The sequence below is a fragment of the Biomphalaria glabrata genome, chromosome 5 (genome assembly GCF_947242115.1).
Source record: "Biomphalaria glabrata chromosome 5, xgBioGlab47.1, whole genome shotgun sequence".
NCBI lineage: Eukaryota > Metazoa > Mollusca > Gastropoda > Planorbidae > Biomphalaria > Biomphalaria glabrata.
This window is the reverse complement of record NC_074715.1, coordinates 21,207,597-21,230,674: the sequence shown is the minus strand read 5'-3', so window position 1 is coordinate 21,230,674 and position 23,078 is coordinate 21,207,597. Positions and strand designations below refer to the sequence as shown.

Here is a 23,078-nt window from a genome sequence, read left to right as displayed (position 1 = left end):
TCTATAGGGAAACTATAATGCCTGTTAGAGAACTGTCGATGGAGAAACTATAATGTCTGTTGGAGAACTGTCTATGGAGAAACTATAATGTCTGTTGGAGAACTGTCTATGGAGAAACTATAATGTCTGTTGGAGAACTGTCTATGGAGAAACTATAATGCCTGTTCAATTTACAAATTGAGTTTCAAGGCTCAAGCTGTCGTTTCAGTGCCCAGGTTGAATTAGTTAACTAAAAGTGGGTACCTGTACACAAAAGTTGCTACATTGTAATTGTAATTCTAATGAAGGACAGTGAAGAAGTAACAGAATTATTGCATTTTTCTTCATTTTGGTACTTATTTTAATAAAAATGAAGTCAATGGTAAATTTAATATCTACTTGAATTCCAGTCCAAATTTAAATTACTAATAAAACCTGGATATGACTTGTATAAATTGTCTACTGGTGAGACCTAAATAAGTTTTTATTTTTAAATCTCTTTCTTTGGAACTTTCCTTTAAGCCATACAACCCTGTTTAACCAAGTCATTAAAAGAAACTACTCTATACTGTATACTTACAAGGTACTGAGTCTTTTTGTCAGGGCAAAAGAAAGTGCAGTAGCGTTCACGGTATTTGTTCATCAGGGAAGATGCCAGACCATGATACCACTGATAAGGCATGATGTAGAATGGACTCAATTGAGGGTCAATTTTATCCAATGGGATCATGCTGACAGTATCAAGGAGTTCCACAAAATCTGCAGTGTTTAAAGGTGCTACATCCTTGATACAGGAAATAGTTTAAAAAAAAAAAGATTAAAATTGTGAACAAGCATAGAAAATAAATAATGTCTCAAAAACACAAAGTAAAACAAAAATTGTTGAATAAAACTTTCTTAAGTTTTTCCATGCCATGCCAATTAAAATAATGATTACCTCATCATAGAAATGTCCTATTAATAATAAAATAAAGCCAGTGGAGGTTGATGTAACTAATAAAAGAAAACTTTTTTTCTACACACCTGTTCTAGATCTTCTTCACTGTCCCCAGAGTGTCTTTTTTTGTTGTCCACTGGAGTTTCTCGAAAGCGAGTGGCCAATAGCCTGTTCCACAAAAAATTACGCCTACACTTACGCTTGGATGTTTCAATCAATTCCAGAATTTCAGCTCTGTAAACAAATAAATCAAAATCAAGCTAAAACAATAAATTTAATAAACAATGACTTATAGACAGATGAAAAATTGATTAAAACAATTTGTGAACAGTCAAACTTTGGGCAACAGATTACTTTTGATTGTTTATTAGTATGAACTGGTGTTTGTCAAGGTTAAATACCTAAACTAAAAAATGTAACTGAGGTTTATACACAGAATGTGAATCCATATTATACCATCAATCTAGACAGACCTATTATGTTTTTTTTTCAGTTTTAGAAAATAATGTTCTAGTCTCCGGCAGGATGTCAGGAAATGATGGCTACTGTGTTTCAACTGACAGTCCAAAGCCCAAGAGGGTTTGTGTTGACTATTTAAAGCCCAAACAACATTGTCAGACGATAGATAAGATTCCAATTCCAAACAAGAAAGTCTATACTTCTATCTCATGAATCCTTAAAGAGTGTTTTTGTATTGTGGAAAGTTAAGAACAAAATGAGTTGGATTAAGGTCAAACATTACCACATTGATAATTCCACCTATTCAATTTATAGCATGCTAAAATTATTATTTTTTGGTCTATTAAGCAGAAAAAGATGTCTTTTGGAGGCATCTTTTATGCAAAGTATTGATATCAGAGAATAAATTTTTGTCACAAGTCAAGAACTCCTAATCTTTGCATATTAAAGAGAAATGTTGTTAACAATAACAATTGGTTTACATTCCTTCATTATGACACAATTACCAAAAGGCCTAAATATTGAGCAATATTTGTTACCAAAGATTATAAATAATTTTGGTGTTTTTGAAATAAAACAATAAATGGACAAAAAAAACAAAACAACAACATTAGTATACCAAGAAGTAGTGTAACATTTTTTTTTCTTTTAAAGTTTGTAATATTATAAAAACAAAATCTTATAGAAAGTGAAATGTATATTAAAATGTAAATGTTGAGATTTAAATTTTCAATACATTTGTATGTGGAATTTCAAGTGAAGCATAAATAACAAAAAAAACTCAAACATTTTTGTTTCTAATTCCACAGGGAAGCAAGTTACTGGCTACACTTGGTGTCAACTTGAACAGTAAATCATGTCTTACCTTCCTCTCTCACTGTGCCCATTCATGGCAGTAAACAGTAGAAGTTGCTGGGTGTTAGAATAACCTCTGTAGTTGACATGCTCCTTCATCATGCAAATGTGTTGTCGAACTGCCACAGGTTTAGACAGATCTGATGGATCTTCAGACTTGACACAAGAGGTTGCTGATGTCATGTAAACATGCATTGTAACAATAAAATGAGATAAAACTGCTAGGTCATTTGAACAAGATTTTTAAAAAGAAAATTGTATTTCAAAACATTTTTTTTAAAACAGTTTTTCCTCACTTTGTTTCTCAAGTACCAGCATTGAGCCACTGACTGGGAATGAAAAAGTCCTGCATTGGAGCTTAAACTATTTCACTGAAGCACTATCATTGCAATCATATATGCACAAGAGTTGACTTTTTAGATTAAATAAAATCTTTCCACAAGAAAACTTTCTACATTTTTTAAAACTAAAAGCCAAACAAGTTAACAATAGTTAACCAATAGTTCTGATAGTACAGGTTTATAAGATCATAATGTTCTGGTCTCACAAAAATTATTCACTGTTTTCTTTTAAGATAACCTCCAAATGTTCATACCTTAGTTAATGCCCTTGAAATGCCCTCACTTTATTTATATGCCCTCAATTTATTTCTATGCCTTTTAATGTCCTCACTTTATTTCTATGCCTTTGATTGTCCTCACTTTATTTTTATGCCTCTGAAATGTGCTCAATTTATTTCTATGCTCTTGAAATGTCCTCACTTTGTTTCTATGCCCTCAATTTATTTCTTTGCCATAGAAACGTCCTCACTTTGTTTCTATGCCCTCAATTTATTTCTATGCCCTTGAAATGCCCTCACTTTGTTTCTATGCCCTCAATTTGTTTCTATGCTCCTGAAATGACCCCACTTTATTTTTATGCCCTTAAAATGTCTTCAACTAGAAGAGCACATTATAACTGGTAAAAATAATTCACCTTCTGACTCTTTAGCTGCAGCATCACTAAGTTTGCTGTAAGTTTTCTCTAAAGTCTCTTCCAAGGTTTTCATTGGGTACCAGTCACGTTTGCGTGTCAGCAGGGTAAAATACTTGAGCACCAATCTCATGGCATCATTTATTTCATCTTTTCTTACAGTGCTGTCCATGACGATCAAGCCAGCATCGTACAGCTCTGGCCTTACCTCTGGATCCTCTTCAGTCAGATAGGTCTGAGTGCTCATGTCCAGCTTCTCCAGATTGACAATGGCAAATTTTTCACCCTGATTAATACAAATGTACATCTATGCATAGTGTTTCCCCTTTTTTGTTTACATAAATATGAACTGCCAATAATTATCTTTGATTAGAGCAGTGTTTCCCAAACTAAGTTCCATGGAACCCCAGTGTTCCACAAGGGCTGAATAGGTGTTCCACAAACTACTGGAATAATTAAATAGTAAGCCACCACCTAAACAAACTTCTCTAAAAAAAGGAAAGTGTTCAGCTAAATACTCAGAATGTGTGAAGTGTTCCACTAAGGAAATAGTTTGGGAAACACTGGATTAGAGATAATGACAAAAGAGGGAAACTAGGTGAACATTGAAAAAGGCTCCACTTTTTTTTTCCTTTCCCACATATAATCTATACTATAAAGTAGAATGTAAGGCGTATGTATGTGCCAAAAAGAAATCAAAACCGTTTGATCAATCTTGATAAAACTTGGCATAAATGTTCCTTGGGTACTAACTTAGACCGTAGTGTATGTATTGTAGCCATAAAATCAACTTAAGATCCTCAAAAAAAAAAAAAAGTTGAACAACTCTATTAAAGTATGCTATTTTATGAATCTAGGCTATGTTTACCATGTTGACATGAGAAGAGATCGAAAGGATTTAGATCTAGATCTAATTTTAAGAACTACACTTTGCACATATAGTTTTTTACTTTGACACATGAAAATACAAAATATAGTCTATTGATTTCATTATTTAATAAAATTAAGCTTCAAATTTGTGCTTCAAAGCATTTTTACATAATTTGTTCTTTATATCTGCGAATTTAGAATTCCGGATGTAGGCTACATTTTTTCATTAGACATTACCTGAAAGGTTACACATCTCTCTATTCCTAGGTCTAAAACTCTAATTAAACTCTAAGATGATAGAACTTCTCTTCGCAAAGATAGTTTTATACTTTAACACATAAACATACTAATTATAGTCCATTTTTCATATTTTAATCAATTAACATTTAATTTTGTTTTTCTAAAGCATTTTTACATGAGTGCAACTCTATTCTTAATATCGCTTGAATTCAGGTCAATTCGCTATTTTTAGCTCCTTTCATAATATTTTTTTTATCATGAATTCATGCATTCGCTTTACTTATAACATTATTATTTTCTTTAATTGTTTCTAATGCCCTATATCAGTGACTACATCAGCAATACTCAAGTTAAGACCCGAGGGTATCGGGTAAAATCTGTGTAGTGTTACATAAAATGTGCCTGCCAATACAAAAGAGAATATTGGAATTTTTTTTAGCGTTGACTTTATAAATTTTTTAAATTTAAAATAAATTTATGGAATACAGGTGAAAAGTTGTGATAAAATAAATTAATTTGTTGTAAACTTTTTCCAGGAGTCATGTTCAATTTCATTAAACAAAAGTTACATTTAATGCCAAAGTTCTCGCTATATAATAAAGTAAATAATACATTTACTCCAGTTAAAGTCCAACAGATTTTTTCAAATTGTCCTGGAAAATTCCTTAAATGTCAAATTAATTAAAATAATTTAATCTTCTTTTTTTTTTAGCATTTATGAGAGGAAAAAAATCTTTTGAAGTAAATTATATGTTGTAAAGTTGTTAGTTAGTTGTTGTAAAGATACAGCTATTTAACAGAAAAATTATTAGAAAAGATTTTAGTTTTTTTTAATATAAAAAAAACTTTGCTTCAATCTTTTAATTCAAAAAGATTAATTTCATTGCAAGAATAGTTTTAGATTTACATCAATTATAAAACTTCATTTAAACAATATTTTTATTTGGCATTTTTTTTGTGTGGATAAAATGTGGCTGTATTCTTTTCAACATTTAAAAAAAAAGGAACTAAAAAAAATGTATCAAGGGGTTCCAGGCTAATATATTGTTATGAAACTTATTTAAATGTGGGAATTTTCAACTAAAAAATATAATCCAAGAAGACAAGCTTTTTTTTTAGTACATGTTGGCAAAGGAAAACAAGTGGGCCAAATAGATATTTCTTTAATGGTATCTTGCTAGAATAGAAAACTTAATGTAGGCCTAGTTGAAACTTAAATTCAACATTGTTCTTTTTTTTTTTAATATATCTTCAAAATTTAATTATAAATAGATCTTTAAAACTGTCATTTAGTTTGTTAATTCACTTAAACTGGCTTACAAATATTTAACAGAGAACAATAATTATAAATATGACAAACTGGCAGATTCAAAATGTGCTGGGTAATGACTGGTTAGTGAGGTGAGTCAGGGCAATCAAACAGTTTAAAACCACAATGTACAGTAACCTACAATTTGAATCAAAGTTAAAAAAAAATTTAATTTTGAACCTAATTTTCTAAAAAAAAATAATAAAGGAAATAAATAGGGAAGAAATACTCAAAAATAAAGAGCAGCGTAATCAATAATGTTTATGTTTTATTATAGATGTTTATATTATAGATGAGTTAATTGTAGGATCAGAAAGACAATTGCTTACAGCAATATTTAGAAGTAAGAGAAAAGTAGAAAAAAATGTAATAGAATGAATGAACTAAAAATTTAAAACTAAATAGAAGTGAATTAAGAACATGAATTTCAAAAAAAAAAATAAAAATATTTCAGGTTTATAATCTAATTAAAATGAAAGGGCACTTAAAAATTCATAAAAGCAAATAATGAAATGCTTGTGTAAATTTGTGTCATGGCTGATAGTCATCTTCAATGTTGGCCTGTTTTTTCTTGTTCTGTAAATTTTGATTTCGTAGAAAAGATTGAAAAGTAAGGTAAGCTTAAGGGGAAGATTTGATTTTTTTTTTAAAAAAGGGGGGAGGAATCAACCAGCATATTTTTGTCCTACCAATGTTTCAGACATGTAACCAACCATTCTGTAGATACAGTTGACATCTTTAGTTGCCACCAGCTTCAGCATACAGTCATACAACATGACTCCAGGAAATGGAAGTTCTGGCAGTATGATGGAATCTGTAGGACAAATGTATACATGAGTTTAAATATAAATAATAAAGAAGTCACATAGGCTGGTTATCTTTGTATAGAACACAATATGTTCATCTGCAAAGGAAAAATTGTTTAGTTCCAAGCTGGCCATTTTTTTAAGACATAACTGTTACAGACAAATAGAATTAAATATGCCACTAAATCATCAGAAACTTTTCATCAAAGTAATCTTAAAAATAAACAAACAAATACAGATAACAGCCTCCCTTCAGAACCATATGTTCTGTATTCAATACTATTTCACAACTCTATGTTCTGTATCAATACACATATTAAAAGGAACGTGCTGCAAATTTATCTTACAAAATTGTCATTAGTGTAGGTAAAAAAATAATCAAGACATAAAGGCAAGAAACCAAAAGTAATACCTATCTGTATACAGTTCCTGGAAAAACTGGGTGGATATGGATAGACAATTTTAAACTCTGTCAGGAAACTGTCTAGATTGAAAGTGTCTTTGAATGTGTCTTGAACTTCGCAAGTCCTCTGGTCTGCCAGGTAGTTCTGAACCCAGCGCAGATGAAAGTCATGAGCAAAGGAATGGACATGAATCAAATCCTTGCATTTGTCACATTCATCCACAAACAACAAATGCATCTGTCAGAATACAAAAAAAAAAGGGTGATGTCATTAAAATTATAATTTTTAAATATAAATTTTTTGGTCTAACATAGATCTAAATCCTGTACACCTTTTTTTGTAAGGTAAATAAGTTAATGTTTTCATTTTATGTCAAGATTACAAAATGTCACATCAAGTTTGCTTTAGATCAGCAGGGCAGGTTTTGAACAAAATGTCACATCAAGTTTGCTTTAGATCAGCAGGGAAGGTTTTGAAAAAAATGTCACATCAAGTTTGCTTTAGATCAGCAGGGCAGGTTTTGAACAAAATGTCACATCAAGTTTGCTTTTGATCAGCAGGGCGAGTTTTGAACAAAATGTCACATCAACTCTGCTTTAGATCAGCAGGGAAGGTTTTGAACAAAATGTCACATCAAGTTTGCTTTTGATCAGCAGGGCAGGTTTTGAACAAAATGTCACATCAAGTCTGCTTTTGATCAGCAGGGCAGGTTTTGAACAAAATGTCACATCAAGTTTGCTTTAGATCAGCAGGGAAGGTTTTGAAAAAAATGTCACATCAAGTTTGCTTTTGATCAGCAGGGAAGGTTTTGAAAAAAATGTCACATCAAGTTTGCTTTAGATCAGCAGGGCAGGTATTGAACAAAGTAGTTAAAAAAAACAAATCTACATTCTGAATAATGTTTGAATTTTCAAGTTCCAAGACTAAGCAAATTAAGAGTTGAGAGTTAGTGAAATACAGTTTCCCAAAAGCTCAGTTGCCAAAAAAAAAATTATATATAGAAAGATATATAGAGAGATTGGATTTGCCTTGTGAAAACTTGACTTCTACTAAAAGTAAAAGCAGTTTGTCATCAGGGTTTGCCAAGTAGCACTTTATGAAGCCACTGATCATTAAAGTGTTGAGCTTCTTTTCTAGAATAAACATTTAGATGTTTTAAAGAGGCTTTAAAAACAATGATTTCAATGCATATACAGCCAAGGAACTTTATTAACCCACAAATAATAGAGCAATTTAAAAAAAAAAAAGCATCAATAAGCACAAAAGAGCAGTGTTGCTTGCCAATTAGGATAAAAGAGTTTTGAAGTTGAAAAATTTCATTAACACCATTGCAAGTAACTCAGTTCTCTAATTAAATGACTCACTTCTTGATTGACATTGACTTTGAACTGGGAACAGTCAATAGTGAACATTCTAACACAGAAATATTCCTGACGGTAGCTTAGTTCCATGACAATGATCCCTCCTGTCATAGTTTTTTGGAGATTGATTGTCCACTGTTTACTCTCTGGACTCTCATTTGACCCTTGACTTGAGAGAGTTGAACTTTGACCTCGCCTGTGAGTCAATATGAAGAAATAAGGAGAGGGAATAGTGACAAATAGTTCTGTCATACTTTTTTTAGTTTTCAATTGTCAAAATGCCAGCCTTTTCATCCATGGAAGTGAAGAATATGATATACACATAAATAGGGTAATTAATTACTTTATAAATACAAAGGGCTAATTTCTAACTTGTACATATACTCTATTACTTTCAGGGAGAAATGAATATTGTTAACATCATGTTCATTATGGGGGACATCATCAGTAGGGGTCAAAATAAAATAATCAAACTATGATACTATCAAAGTTTTAGAACTAATGACATTGGTAGATTGAACCTGAAAAAAGAAACAACTGTTGCTTAAAATGAGATCCATAAAAATGTTGTAATTCAATACAATTTTCCTGAACTTACCCCTTTAATAGTGGTGGTTGAACATTAAATCTGATAAAAGAGAGCTCAGATACCAAATACTGTTCATATTCCAGCATAAAATTTTTCCTGAGAGCAATATGCCAGGGCTCCTCCTCTTCATCTGCATCTGATTTGCTGCGGCCAATGTTTCCTAGACCTATTAGACCAGCTTCTGATCCCTTTCTGCTGTGTTCTTCAGTTGGCTTACCTTTAAAACTAAAGTTGGATGTTCCTGAACTATGGCGTGACCGCTGCAGATAAATTAACAATTGTGTGTTTACAATATTCAAATATTTCGGTTAGAAAAAATATATTAAAAGTATCAGGAAATAGAAATAAATAGTTTTAAAAAATTTGGCAAGTCTAATTTAGCTCCTTAAATTTCTGACATATGTAATCATTGTTGTATACATTCAGTTTGCATTAGAAAAATGATATAGCTAAATGTGCTGGGTTTTGAAACATTTATAAGTAACTGAATACTTTAAAATGCAAAAATCACTAATTTATATGTAAAAATTATTCAGAAAATATATTTTTCTAGACTGATTTAACAAAATTTTATTTTCATTTTAAGTGTTGAAATAAAATCTTATTGCACAGATATTTAATGAACAAAGAATGGTATTTTTTCATTCAATTTTTTATTCAAATAAACTTCTCCCTTGACTTAGCCTTATGTTATGTGGCTTAAAAAGTCTAATACAGATTTGTTTTCAATAGCTTAAATAAAAATGAAATTTAAAAAATCTTAAAACAAATCTCAAATTCAGCTACTAAATGTCTTTGTAGGACATCGTTAAATATGCAGGTTCCTCTACCTAATGTTCAAAATCATAAACTTTGGTTAGATATCAAATGTTATCTATCCATTTAACATAATGGTCATTTTCATTGCATGAGCTATAACTGAAATGAATACATATTAAAGAAACCATGCCACCTGCATATGCAGAGGGTATTTTAAAAATTAGACCAGCTCATGCATGGAGGTTCTAGTCAAATAAATAAACATAGTAAAAATAAACATTCTATGGAGCTGGGTTCAAGAGACTATTTTCACAAATTATGTTTCTAATTTAAACATAGGATTAAATAATTATTTGCATAAATAAAGTATCATTATAAGGCATTACAAATAAAAAAAAAATAGCTGAAAGCTTTTGACTCTTAGTATGATTCAAACAATTTTTGATCATTTATGATTAAAGAGACCTTAGATGTTTATTAATCAAACTATTGGTTTTTTTTTTTTTTTTAATCATAAATAATTATGATGACTACAAGTCTTCTCAAAATAGTTTGACAAATGTTGTATTGGAAAACGTATGCATGCATTATTTGTTGATGATTCAAAATAAATTAAGTATCTATTATCAATAAAGTATTTTAGTTTTCAAGTAGGATTTGTAGGCATAGGTTGAGTTAATTAAAAAGCATTTTCTTTGCGCGTGTAGTAGAGATGTGAGTGGGGAACAAAAAAGTTATGTCACTCTCTGCTTTATAGAAAGACAAAAAGAATGCTTATGACAGTCTGAACTGTATATAAGAAAATTATTTGGAGATTTAAATATGTTGAAAGGCTTAACCCAGCATCAGGATTCTTAAAATCTTTCAAATTTATAATGTTCCACAAGGAAGCTTTTAAAACTATTCTAAGAAGTGACTTGTATACACATTATGTTTGGACAAAATAGTTTTTAACTGAAAGCCTGCCTTCTATCTAATGCTTCTCATTTTAATGTTAACAAAATTAATTAAAAACTTTTTGAGTAACTTAAGGTTTTATTTCAAGCGATTTAGTGGACTGATAGAAAGTGTTTAAAGCCAAGAAACTCTAAATAACATCACTCTGTGTGAAGGTTTCATAGGCAGAAACTGTTGATTTACATCAAGAATACCTGTAATGATCTCCCTCGAGATCATTAAATAAAGCTTCTGTCACCTCTATCTATAAACATTTAGTCAATAAAATTGGGTATGAGTACTTAAAGTCGACAAGTTACTTTGTGTGTTAAACAAACATTTTGTTTTTGTTTGCTAATGAAAATAATTTCTGACTTAAAGCTCTAAAATATGACACAGTAACTACTACAGCTAAACTTTAAAAACAATATAGAACATTTCTTTAAAAAAATATTTCTATCTAAACATAATCTAATTACATTTTTTAAATTGTTGACATGATATTTAAAAAGAAGACAAACTGTTTTATAAAAGGAAAAAAAAACAGCCAACAAAAAAAAAAAAAAGAACTGTGTACATGCCAGATGCATGGGGTAAAAAACAAATCTGGTGACAAACCATTTTGTTGACTTACAATGACTGGACTAGGGACAGGCAAAAGATTTGGAAACTGTTGAAGGAAATCAAACATCAAATACAGAAACACTAGACCAAACAACAGCATTCAGAAACCTTGGGTTTTCTCATGATATGTTGTGTATATGTAAAAGTGTTCTTTGTGTTATGAAAAAAAAAGTCAATAAACTTATGATGGAGAGAAACACAAATGAATAAACATGAAACTGTGACAATGTGTAAAGATTTATCCATGGTTATAGAGAATTATTTAAAGGTTTTGTTTTTATGTTCTTGTCACCTGATCATTTTTTACCCAGCTAGTAATTTTATTTTTAAAATTATGCAAACTGCGATACTGTTAATAATTTAACAATTTTTGCTGACTTTTTATATTTTCAAATAAACATATTCTTAAACAAACAGAAAATATGAAAGAAAAACTTTCCGCATAATTACTTTGTCTTAAATGTTATAGTATAGAAAAATTTTAATATCTATTTCATGGAAATATTTCAATATCTTTATTTTTTTGAGACGGAAATGAAAAAAATGTTTCATTAATTGAACTAAGTACTCAATTATCACAACAGACTAGTGCCCAGTGTACTCAAGTCCAAAAGTGCAGAGTGCAGTTTGTCACTTCATTACACAGAGCCAGCTGTGATATCAAGCTAAAATAAAGCAGAACTTTACATCCTTCTATGTGTGCAATGATTGAACACTCTTGAGTCAAGTTTGACAGTGCTATTACAAATAAAATGCAGGCACTTGGAGAACATTATAAATATTAAACAAAACAAAAAGTCAAATTGATCTAAGTAAAAGGTAGGTCATGATGTTCTTCTTAAATGTTAAGCTTGTGACCTGTCTGAGCTCGACTGGGAGCTAATTCCAAGCTTTTGGTTCATGTGTAAAAAAGGAACTTTGCTCATAGCTATTGAGAACAAGTGCAGCACAATTAGAAGAGAGCTATGAAGAGTAAGGAACTCAGGTTCTTTAAGTACAAGGACATTCTATCATTGTAGCACTGAAAGCAAAGTGTCGTCACCTACAATGGATCAGATAGTTTGCTATTGCGAACAAGTGCAGCCCAATTAGAAGAGAGAGCTATGAAGAGTAAGGAACTCAGGTTCTTTAAGTACAAGGACATTCTATCAGTGTAGCATTGAAAGCAAAGTGTCGCCACCTAAAATGGATCAGATAGTTTGCTATCTAAATATGTTAAGAAATATAACAAATGATTGTAATGACCATTCAAAGTTATTAGTGATGCCAAGTAAATGGGATTTGACTTGTAAGTTGTAGACCTTTCAGAAATGAAGATTATTATGTCCTTTTCTTATTTAATATTACAAGTTACAGATGGCATATGGTGGCACCATGCAGGGTTTGAACTGGGACCATCATGATGACAGTTTGGGGAGCATACTACACAGCATTAAAAACAAAATGAAATCATCATTATTTTAGCTTAGTGTGATGTGAAACAGGTTACATTTCTATTAGACTGGAAAATTGTCAAAATGTATCGAAGCTTAGACTAAACCTCTTGAACCTTTCATTTACTGTATTGAAAGCCTTGATGAGATCAACAAAGGCAGGGAACAAGAACAGAAAGGTGAAGTCCTATCAGGTCTCCAATAGAAAACTGCTGAACATAACACAAAAAATTTCATAACCAAATAAGAGCTCCAGCAAAGACAAGGGCAGATGAACATCATCTGATTTTAATCATCCCACTACAAACAATGGCTTCATCATGTCAGAACATATGTAGTTCACTGGTGTGTCTGTGTCAAATACTTAAATTTTTCTGAATCTTTGTCTTGTTAATATTATATAAATGATACTTTAACAGCAAGAATTAATAATAATAATAAAAAATTTAAAGAACATTAATCTGTAAAATAATATATCTTCAAATGAACAATATGTTGCTACTGAATATTTTACAAGGATATATTTAAAAAAAAAAAGTAAAGTTCCCCTTTCAGACCATGCGATCTTATATATTACACTCCAACATTAGCTTAGTTTGCATTCACTATTTATCTCATGTATAGAAGTTGTTTATTATTAAAGAGTTCATACATTTATCTTTAACATTGTCAGCTTTTAATTAAAATAATTAAATAAACTGTTTTGTTTTTAGTATTTTTTTTTTATTTTCATAAACTAATTATAACATTTTCTGAGGACTTTCTTTAGTGCTTAGACATGAAAGAGACATAGGTGTCAGCAACAGGAGGTGACAATATCTAAATTTTTTAGAACTTTTTAGAAATATGCTTTTCTTGAGATCAATTATTTGTACAAAACTTTAAATACATTTTAAAAATCAAATTTAAATAGCACCATTGGAAACTTGTTTCTAAACTGATTGGTTTTAAAGTTTGATTTTTGGACAGGAATTTCCTTTAAATAGATTAAAACACTCAAGGCCTAAGCCTACTAGAACAAATTTAACAGAATAGTTTTGCTTACTTTGAAGGAATATAGTAGGAATATGGGGCCTGATTTAGAATAGAAACAAGGTATATAGTAGGAATATGAGGTCTGATTATTTAGAATAGAAACAAGGAATATAGTAGGAATATGAGGTCTGATTATTTAGAATAAATACAAGGAATATAGTAGGAATATGGGGTCTGATTATTTAGAATAGAAACAAGGATTATAGTACGAATATGGGGTCTGATTATTTAGAATAGAAACAAGGAATATAGTAGGAATATGGGGCCTGATTATTTAGAATAGAAACAAGGAATATAGTAGGAATATGGGGCCTGATTATTTAGAATAGAAACAAGGAATATAGTAGGAATATGGGGCCTGATTATTTAGAATAGAAACAAGGAATATAGTAGGAATATGGGGCCTGATTATTTAGAATAGAAACAAGGAATATAGTAGGAATATGGGGTCTGATTATTTAGAATAGAAACAAGGAATATAGTAGGAATATGGGGTCTGATTATTTAGAATAGAAACAAGGAATATAGTAGGAATATGGGGTCTGATTATTTAGAATAGAAACAAGGAATATAGTAGGAATATAGGGTCTTATTATTTAGAATAGAAACAAGGAATATAGTACGAATATGGGGTCTTTTTATTTAGAATAGAAACAAGGAATTTAGTAGGAATATGAGGTCTGATTATTTAGAATAGAAACAAGGAATATAGAAGGAATTAGGGTCTGATTATTTAGAATAGAAAAAAGGAATATAGTAGGAATATGGGGTCTGATTATTTAGAATAGAAACAAGGAATATAGTAGGAATATGAGGTCTGATTATTTTGAATAGAAACAAGGAATGTTGTTGAACAGATGTAACAAACAAACAAAAGAGTGAGTGTTGTTGGTATGCTTTTGTTGTTGATAAAACCAAATGTACTAAATACAGAGAAATAGTAACATGTATCCACACATTGATAAAAACAAAAATTGAGATATTCTTCATTCAAATTGTCTCAGACTTACAGTCTTTTGTACTTTGTCTGGAGTGGCTGGAGTGGTGGCAGAGGACACTTGTGCAGAAATGTTGGTTGAGGCAAGCCCACTGAGACAGCCTGTTCCTTCTGCTTTACATTTTTCTCCCATCCCAGTTGTCTTTTGGATAACTTTTTGCCGCCAAGAGGGTGAAAAAACCAAAGGAGTGACACAGTAGTGAAACAGTCGGGACGCTCGCTTTAGCTGGGCCAGATAATCCTCCTATAGTAGGGACACAATTTAATATAAAAAAAAGGATTTACAATTTTCAGCTTATTAACTAGAATTATATAGATTCATTAAAATATTGAAAAACAAAATGTCTGAATTCTTTAAACTTATGTTATCTAAATATTCTTGTACTGACTATAACCTCTTTCAATTGATGTCAATGTGGCTGCTAGTTTTCTAAATGATCATTTTAATTACAATTTTAAAAACATAGCAGAGAACAGTTCCCATTTAAGTTTTGTTGGACATACAAAGGCTGGTAACTAAGTTCTGTTGGACATACAACAAGGGCTGATAACTATTTAAGTTTTGTTGGACATGCAACAAGGCCTGGTAACTAAGTTTTGTTGGACATATAACAAGGGCTGGTATCTAAGTTTTGTTGGACTTCAAAAAGAATGCAAGGGCTGGTAACTATTTAAGCTAAATGGGCCATAAAAATGATCCATTATGACTAAAAATAAAAAGACATCTTTATATGGACTTATTCCATCCCCCCACCAAGTGTCTTACCATAATAGGAGGATTGGCTTTGTTCTTGCCACTGCATTGTAGCCATCCTAAATAGAGCTGGTAAAGTTTGTTTCTTTCTTCATCTATTTGTCAAAAAGAATCAAATAATCATTGCTAACAATCCAGTAGACTCAATGTACATATTAATTAGATTTATTTTTATAGCATCAGTCAGTATCAATCAAAGCAACAAATTTCTTTTGCATAATAAAAATCAAGTGACTTTTTAACATTACTATATCCTGTCATTATTATTATTTAATAGTATAAATACAGTCTTTAAATCATAAGAAAATATTTGACATATGCTCATTAGATTATAAAATAAAAACTGAAAATCAAAATAAAAGAAAGCTTACAAGTTGTAAAATGTAATAAGCTTAAAGATTATGAAGATTATGTTATTCAAGTAAATCTAAATAATGTGAAAATCTGAAACATGAAACTTTTAACACACACACTCACACACATGCTAAAGTTTGTTTAAAAACAAGAATATTGCGGCTAGACATTTAAAAATGATTCAACACAAAGCTAAGATCCTATAATAAGATAAATAAAAAATGATTCAACTTTTTAATTTTTTTTCCTCAAATATTGAGAGATAAAACCCATTATTAATTATGATCAAAATTGTGTGTTTGTACTTTACCAGAACAAATGTTTCTAACTAAAAAAAATATGTAAGTTCATATATTCCATTTAGTAAAATGTTTCAATTTGTAATGGATAATTATGCTAGTAACACACAGGTAGATAAATATATGTACTAACTAATTGTATGCACCAGCACTAAATAAAACAATTGATCTCTACTTAAGCCATTAAGCTAGGGGGGAGGGATAGGGTTTAAAAAAAAAAAGATCAGAATAAAATTTTTCTTTAACTAATTAAATGGATCTAAAAAGAAACAAATAAAAATACAATATAAAAAAAAAAAAAAAAAAAAAAAAATGTGTTAGTTAAAATAGAAGAAAAATGTTTGAGATTGGACAAAATAGAAGGAGTCCAAGATGGAGGGCAAGAACTATAGTCACAAGATGGGAACTGACTTTGTTAGGCAGGTCACCTGGACAAGAATTTCAGAGAACAGAGGAACAAAAATAGTATACTGGCAAAAACCAAAAGGTAGGTGGCCCAAAGGCAGACCATAACTACAATGAATTGGGTAGAGGCAGATCTACAGAAACTGAAAGGTCAGGAATAGAGATGAAAAGCTGAAGAGAGATCTCAATGGAGGATGTGTTGAAGCCCTCTATGGGCTCAAGTGCCAATGGGATGGAAGTAGAGGAAAGAAAAACTAAAAAAAAAAACTATTTTAAAAAATCTCTAAAATCTATTTAAAAAATGTAGCTTATTTTTTCTCAGATTATTTATATACAAGTCAGTTAAAGCAGCACTCACAAACAACCACATTAGAGCACTGAATTTTGAGACAACACATTGACATTTTAGGCTAATGATTACATCATACCGAAAACAACAGGAACAAAAAGTCATCATGGCCAATCAACCAAAATGACCACCTTGGCAAGAATGATTCAATTTTTAAAAATGTATTTTGTATTTAATTTTTAAACAAACCTGACACAACTCTACACAAAGATCTCATGGATAACTATATTTGACTTGAGAAAGTGAATGCCTTTCCTAAATAAAAAAAGGTGATCCTATTGTCCCTTTGTTCAGATTCTAGTAGATCTACAACGTCCAGATGAAATCCCACAATTCTTGTGGTAGCTTAACTATGTTGCTCTAATGTGATTTTCCTCCAAGCTTTGAAAAAAAAAACAAGCCAAAAAAAAAAACCCAGCTCTAAAGTTATTTCTATCTCACCTTCCCTTATAGACTTCTGGGCCTCATGCAGATGCAGGCCGTGCTGGAACACAGGGTCATTTATACTTGTGACTGGCACCTTATCTTCACACAGCTCTTTCCGTGGAAGTGCTGGTCCAGTAGTATGCTGTCCCTGTAGGGGCATGTGTGACCCAAGGGACTGCTGGCTCTGTAGGGGTGGATGTGACCCAAGGGACTGCTGGGCCTGTAGGGGTGGGTGTGATCCCAATGATGGCTGGGCTTGTAGAGGTGGGTGTGACCCCACTGACTGCTGAGCCTGCAGGGGTGGATGTGATCCTAGTAATGGCTGGGCCACTGACTGCTGTGATTGGGATGTCATGTGTGTTGACCCTAAAGATTGTTGACCCTGTATGGGCTGGTGCAGCAGCTGTTTATCTAATAAGCATATGTAAGTTAGATTCAATCACATATGACTTGTTTAAATTAGATTTTCCAAATGAAAATCAAAAATAGAATGTGTATTCTATTCTACATCCTATACCAGTGAAATGATTCACTTTCATTGACCAAGCCAGTTTTTCTTTTTTAAAGTATTCTTCTTTGTCCCATTTTCATTTCTAGTTAACTCCCTATAATTATTCAATTGTTTTTTTTTTATCCAAAAAACAAATGACAAATGTGTTTTCCATTATTATTAACATTTTTTTAATAATACCAAGAGGTTCTGCTGAGCCAGGCTAAATCCACAACATAAACATCCAAGAGGTTTGTCTGAGTCAGGCTAAATATACAACATAATAATCTACCAAGAGGTTTGTCTGAGTCAGGCTAAATATACAACATAATAAACTACCAAGAGGTTTGTCTGAGTCAGGCTAAATATACAACATAATAAACTACCAAGAGGTTTGTCTGAGTCAGGCTAAATCCACAACATAAATATCCAAGAGGTTCTGCTGAGCCAGGCTAAATATACAACATAATAAACTACCAAGAGGTTTGTCTGAGTCAGGCTAAATCCACAACATAAATATCCAAGAGGTTCTGCTGAGCCAGGCTAAATATACAACATAATAAACTACCAAGAGGTTTGTCTGAGTCAGGCTAAATATACAACATAATAAACTACAAAGAAGTATGGCTGAGCCAGGCTACACAACATAACAAACTACCAAGAGGTATGGCTGAGCCAGGCTACACAACATAACAAACTACAAAGAGGTATGGCTGAGCCAGGCTACACAACATAAACTACAAAGAGGTATGGCTGAGCCAGGCTACACAACATAACAAACTACAAAGAGGTATGGCTGAGCCAGGCTACACAACATAAACTACAAAGAGGTATGGCTGAGCCAGGCTACACAACATAAACTACAAAGAGGTATGGCTGAGCCAGGCTACACAACATAACAAACTATAAAGAGGTATGGCTGAGCCAGGCTACACAACATAAACTACAAAGAGGTATGGCTGAGCCAGGCTACACAACATAAACCACAAAGAGGTATGGCTGAGCCAGGCTACACAACATAACAAACTAGGAAGAGGTATGGCTGAGCCAGGCTACACAACATAACAAACTACAAAGAGGTATGGCTGAGCCAGGCTACACAACATAACAAACTACAAAGAGGTATGGCTGAGCCAGGCTACACAACATAACAAACTACAAAGAGGTATGGCTGAGCCAGGCTACACAACATAACAAACTACAAAGAGGTATGGCTGAGCCAGGCTACACAACATAAACTACATAGAGGTATGGCTGAGCCAGGCTACACAACATAAACTACAAAGAGGTATGGCTGAGCCAGTCTACACAACATAAACTACAAAGAGGTATGGCTGAGCCAGGCTACACAACATAAACTACAAAGAGGTATGGCTGAGCCAGGCTACACAACATAACAAACTACAAAGAGGTATGGCTGAGCCAGGCTACACAACATAACAAACTACAAAGAGGTATGGCTGAGCCAGGCTACACAACATAAACTACCAAGAGATTTGTCTGAGGAATGCAATGTACACAAACTACCATAAATAAATTTCTTTTACTACTGACAACTAGATCAAGTGGAAAAAGTACAAATGCTAAAAAGCCTGAAGCCTACCTTGAGAAAATCACACTGAAACCATTTTAAAAACTATTTTCATTCAATACTCAATATTTATATGTTATAAAGATACAGGATATAGACAAACAATTGATATCAACTAAAGATATGATATATCTAGGTTAACACCTAGGCAGAATGTGGATCTTTAGGTAACAATTCATGGAAGAAAGTAAAATCAAAATAAGCTGATTCAGACATAAAAGAATGATGCAATCTTGGCCTGCCCTTTACCCTCAAGCTGACTCAATACTAAGAAAAAATATAAAAAACTTACATGCAGCCCATACATGTCATTCATACTCACTAACTTACATGCAGCCCATACATGTCATTCATACTCACTAATTTAAATGCAGCCAATACAGGTCATTCATGCTCACTAACTTAAATGCAGCTCAACAGGTCATTCATACTCACTAACTTACATGCAGCCCATACATGTCATTCATACTCACTAACTTACATGCAGCCCATACATGTCATTCATACTCACTAACTTAAATGCAGCCCATACATGTCATTCATACTCACTAACTTACATGCAGCCCATACATGTCATTCATACTCACTAACTTACATGCAGCCCATACATGTCATTCATACTCACTAACTTAAATGCAGCCCATACATGTCATTCATACTCACTAACTTACATGCAGCCCATACATGTCATTCATACTCACTAACTTAAATGCAACTCAACAGGTCATTCATACTCACTAACTTAAATGCAGCCCATACATGTCATTCATACTCACTAACTTAAATGCAGCCCATACATGTCATTTATACTCACTAACTTAAATGCAGCTCAACAGGTCATTCATACTCACTAACTTAAATGCAGCCCATACAGGTCATTCCTACTCACTAACTTAAATGCAGCCCATACAGGTCATTCATACTCACTAACTTACATGCAGCCCATACATGTCATTCATACTCACTAATTTAAATGCAGCCCATACAGGTCATTCATGCTCACTAACTTACAAGCAGCTCAACAGGTCATTCATACTCACTAACTTAAATGCAGCTCAACAGGTCATTCATACTCACTAACTTACATGCAGCCCATACATGTCATTCATACTCACTAACTTACATGCAGCCCATACATGTCATTCATACTCACTAACTTAAATGCAGCCCATACATGTCATTCATACTCACTAACTTACATGCAGCCCATACATGTCATTCATACTCACTAACTTACATGCAGCCCATACATGTCATTCATACTCACTAACTTAAATGCAGCCCATACATGTCATTCATACTCACTAACTTACATGCAGCCCATACATGTCATTCATACTCACTAACTTAAATGCAACTCAACAGGTCATTCATACTCACTAACTTAAATGCAGCCCATACATGTCATTCATACTCACTAACTTAAATGCAGCCCATACATGTCATTCATACTCACTAACTTAAATGCAGCCCATACATGTCATTCATACTCACTAACTTAAATGCAGCCCATACATGTCATTCATACTCACTAACTTAAATGCAGCTCAACAGGTCATTCATACTCACTAACTTAAATGCAGCCCATACAGGTCATTCCTACTCACTAACTTAAATGCAGCCCATACAGGTCATTCATACTCACTAACTTAAATGCAGCTCAACAGGTCATTCATACTAACAAACTTAAATGCAGAGCCCAGGTCTTTCATACTCACAAACTTAACTGCAGAGCCCAGGTCTTTCATACTCACAAACTTAAATGCAGAGCCCAGGTCTTTCATACTCACAAACTTAAATGCAGAGCCCAGGTCTTTCATACTCACTAACTTAAATGCAGAGCCCAGGTCTTTCATACTCACAAACTTAACTGCAGAGCCCAGGTCTTTCATACAAACTACAGAACACACCAACTCACATCTAAGGTGCATAGACGTGTGGATTTAAACTTTTAATTATTATTTGTTTATAGGTAGGTGCATACCATTATGCAAATCAGATGCATACTAAGTATGAAAAACATAAGTGTATGAAGATTTAGAATTTAGCTGCCCTATCACAAATGTTCACAACAGTCTCCAGTGGACAGAACACTGACCAACCACCTCTTCTTTCTTGTATACATAAGAGGGGGAAGTCCTAGTGAAATCCTTTGAATCCCAAGTGTGGCATACATTTGAAGATGAGACTCATGGCTCACGGATTTGGTAGAGCTAGTCAAAATGAAATGAAACTAACAAGAAGTAACTGTTAACAAATAGTAATGTAACCTAACTTACTCATACTACTGCCATAGATCTAGCTCTCAAGAAATGAAGCTTGACAAGAAAAGTCCCAGTGATAGAAAGGACACTTTCTTCAATCACAGACACACAGTTTCAGATCTACTACATCACAGGACGGTCAATTCAATGACGTTGCATTTTGTTTCTTTGATTAGAGCGAGTTCTATCCAGACACTAAAAGAATGTTTGTTTCCTTTGTCCATGGACTAGGTAAGGAGAAAGTCCAACACCAACAGACTGTGTCCTAGCGTTATTGTGTGTGCACAGTGACTGAGCTTAGTATCCATGGTGACCAGTAGGCTACAGTGTTGACACGGGACACTGACCCAGGTTTCTGATATAGGTTGACCTCCTCACACCGACTCTTACTAGACTAGTCAGAGCTGTGGTCAAGAAAGGCTTCACATTGATGAACGTGTCACAAGAAAGTCATTTTAAGAAAAACTTCCTTCAAGCACCGCCCCGCCACACGCTGACAAACTGCTCAAGTTGAAAACAACAACAACAAAAAAAGGCTGAATGTAAGGCACCCAGTGAGATCATGGAGAGGTGGGTGTTGTAAGGCACACATAGGATGGCTGCCTGGTCGTGTGGTTTGCGCGCTGGACTGTCGTTTGGATTTATCGATGGTCCCGGGTTCAAACCCTGCCCGCTCCCATCCCCCGTCGTACTGCGGGAGTTTTGAACTAAGAAGTAAACGATCTTAACTCTGAAGGAATATCCGAAACCTGTCAAACATTTGACAAAGAAACAAACCCATGAATCTGTTCAAAAGTAATGACAGGAATACGTAGCATTACACTCGCACGATGTCGCGTGTTTCCAATCTGTGTGAATTTGTCACGTGTTACTGCCATGGACTAATAGGAAAAAACACAAAGCAGCGGCTCGAAGTTTTCCATGACACCAAAACAGCATCGAAAGAGCCGCCAATAAAGTGAAAACTATTGGCAATAGGGATTTTATTACAGTGAAAGTGTCACTCATCGGCAGCCTTTGTGCGTTGTCTGCAATTACCAATCACTGGAAGAAGTTCATACAAGGCTCGGTTTATGACACTTGCACAAGGCCACGCTTATGACACTTGCACAAGGCCACGCTTATGACACTTGCACAAGGCCACGCTTATGACACTTGCACAAGGCCACGCTTATGACACTTGCACAAGGCCCAACTTATGACACTTGCACAAGGCCACGCTTATGACACTTGCACAAGGCCACGCTTATGACACTTGCACAAGGCCACGCTTATGACACTTGCACAAGGCCACGCTTATGACACAAGGCCACGCTTATGACACTTGCACAAGGCCCAGCTTATGACACTTGCACAAGGCCCAGCTTATGACACTTGCACAAGGCCCAGCTTATGACACTTGCACAAGGCCACGCTTATGACACTTGCACAAGGCCACGCTTATGACACTTGCACAAGGCCACGCTTATGACACTTGCACAAGGCCACGCTTATGACACTTGCACAAGGCCACGCTTATGACACTTGCACAAGGCCACGCTTATGACACTTGCACAAGGCCACGCTTATGACACTTGCACA

The 23,078-nt window shown here is 33.4% G+C and overlaps 1 protein-coding gene and 1 long non-coding RNA gene across 6 annotated transcripts in view; one reads left to right on the top strand and one right to left on the bottom strand.

The window, feature by feature from the left end:
* LOC106073385 (KICSTOR complex protein SZT2-like) overlaps positions 1-23,078 on the bottom strand; it is a 118,027-nt gene that overhangs the window by 2,898 nt on the left and 92,051 nt on the right. For 2 of the 5 annotated variants that reach the window (XM_056028410.1, XM_056028411.1), the window contains exons 58-69: positions 17,168-17,563; positions 15,332-15,414; positions 14,579-14,809; positions 11,111-11,146; positions 8,791-9,041; positions 8,196-8,388; positions 6,840-7,068; positions 6,311-6,435; positions 3,206-3,488; positions 2,241-2,403; positions 1,003-1,150; positions 560-763 (exon numbers count right to left, since the gene is read on the bottom strand). In XM_056028410.1, coding sequence (XP_055884385.1) covers positions 560-763; positions 1,003-1,150; positions 2,241-2,403; positions 3,206-3,488; positions 6,311-6,435; positions 6,840-7,068; positions 8,196-8,388; positions 8,791-9,041; positions 11,111-11,146; positions 14,579-14,809; positions 15,332-15,414; positions 17,168-17,563 — 2,342 coding nt within the window. The remainder of the gene's footprint in view (positions 1-559; positions 764-1,002; positions 1,151-2,240; positions 2,404-3,205; positions 3,489-6,310; positions 6,436-6,839; positions 7,069-8,195; positions 8,389-8,790; positions 9,042-11,110; positions 11,147-14,578; positions 14,810-15,331; positions 15,415-17,167; positions 17,564-23,078) is intronic. The other 3 variants (XM_056028412.1, XM_056028414.1, XM_056028415.1) reach the window with 3 other exon arrangements.
* Positions 19,965-20,573, top strand: LOC129926161 (uncharacterized). Its single transcript, XR_008777820.1, has 3 exons — positions 19,965-20,032; positions 20,070-20,145; positions 20,259-20,573. It is a non-coding gene; the product is annotated as an uncharacterized LOC129926161 (long non-coding RNA).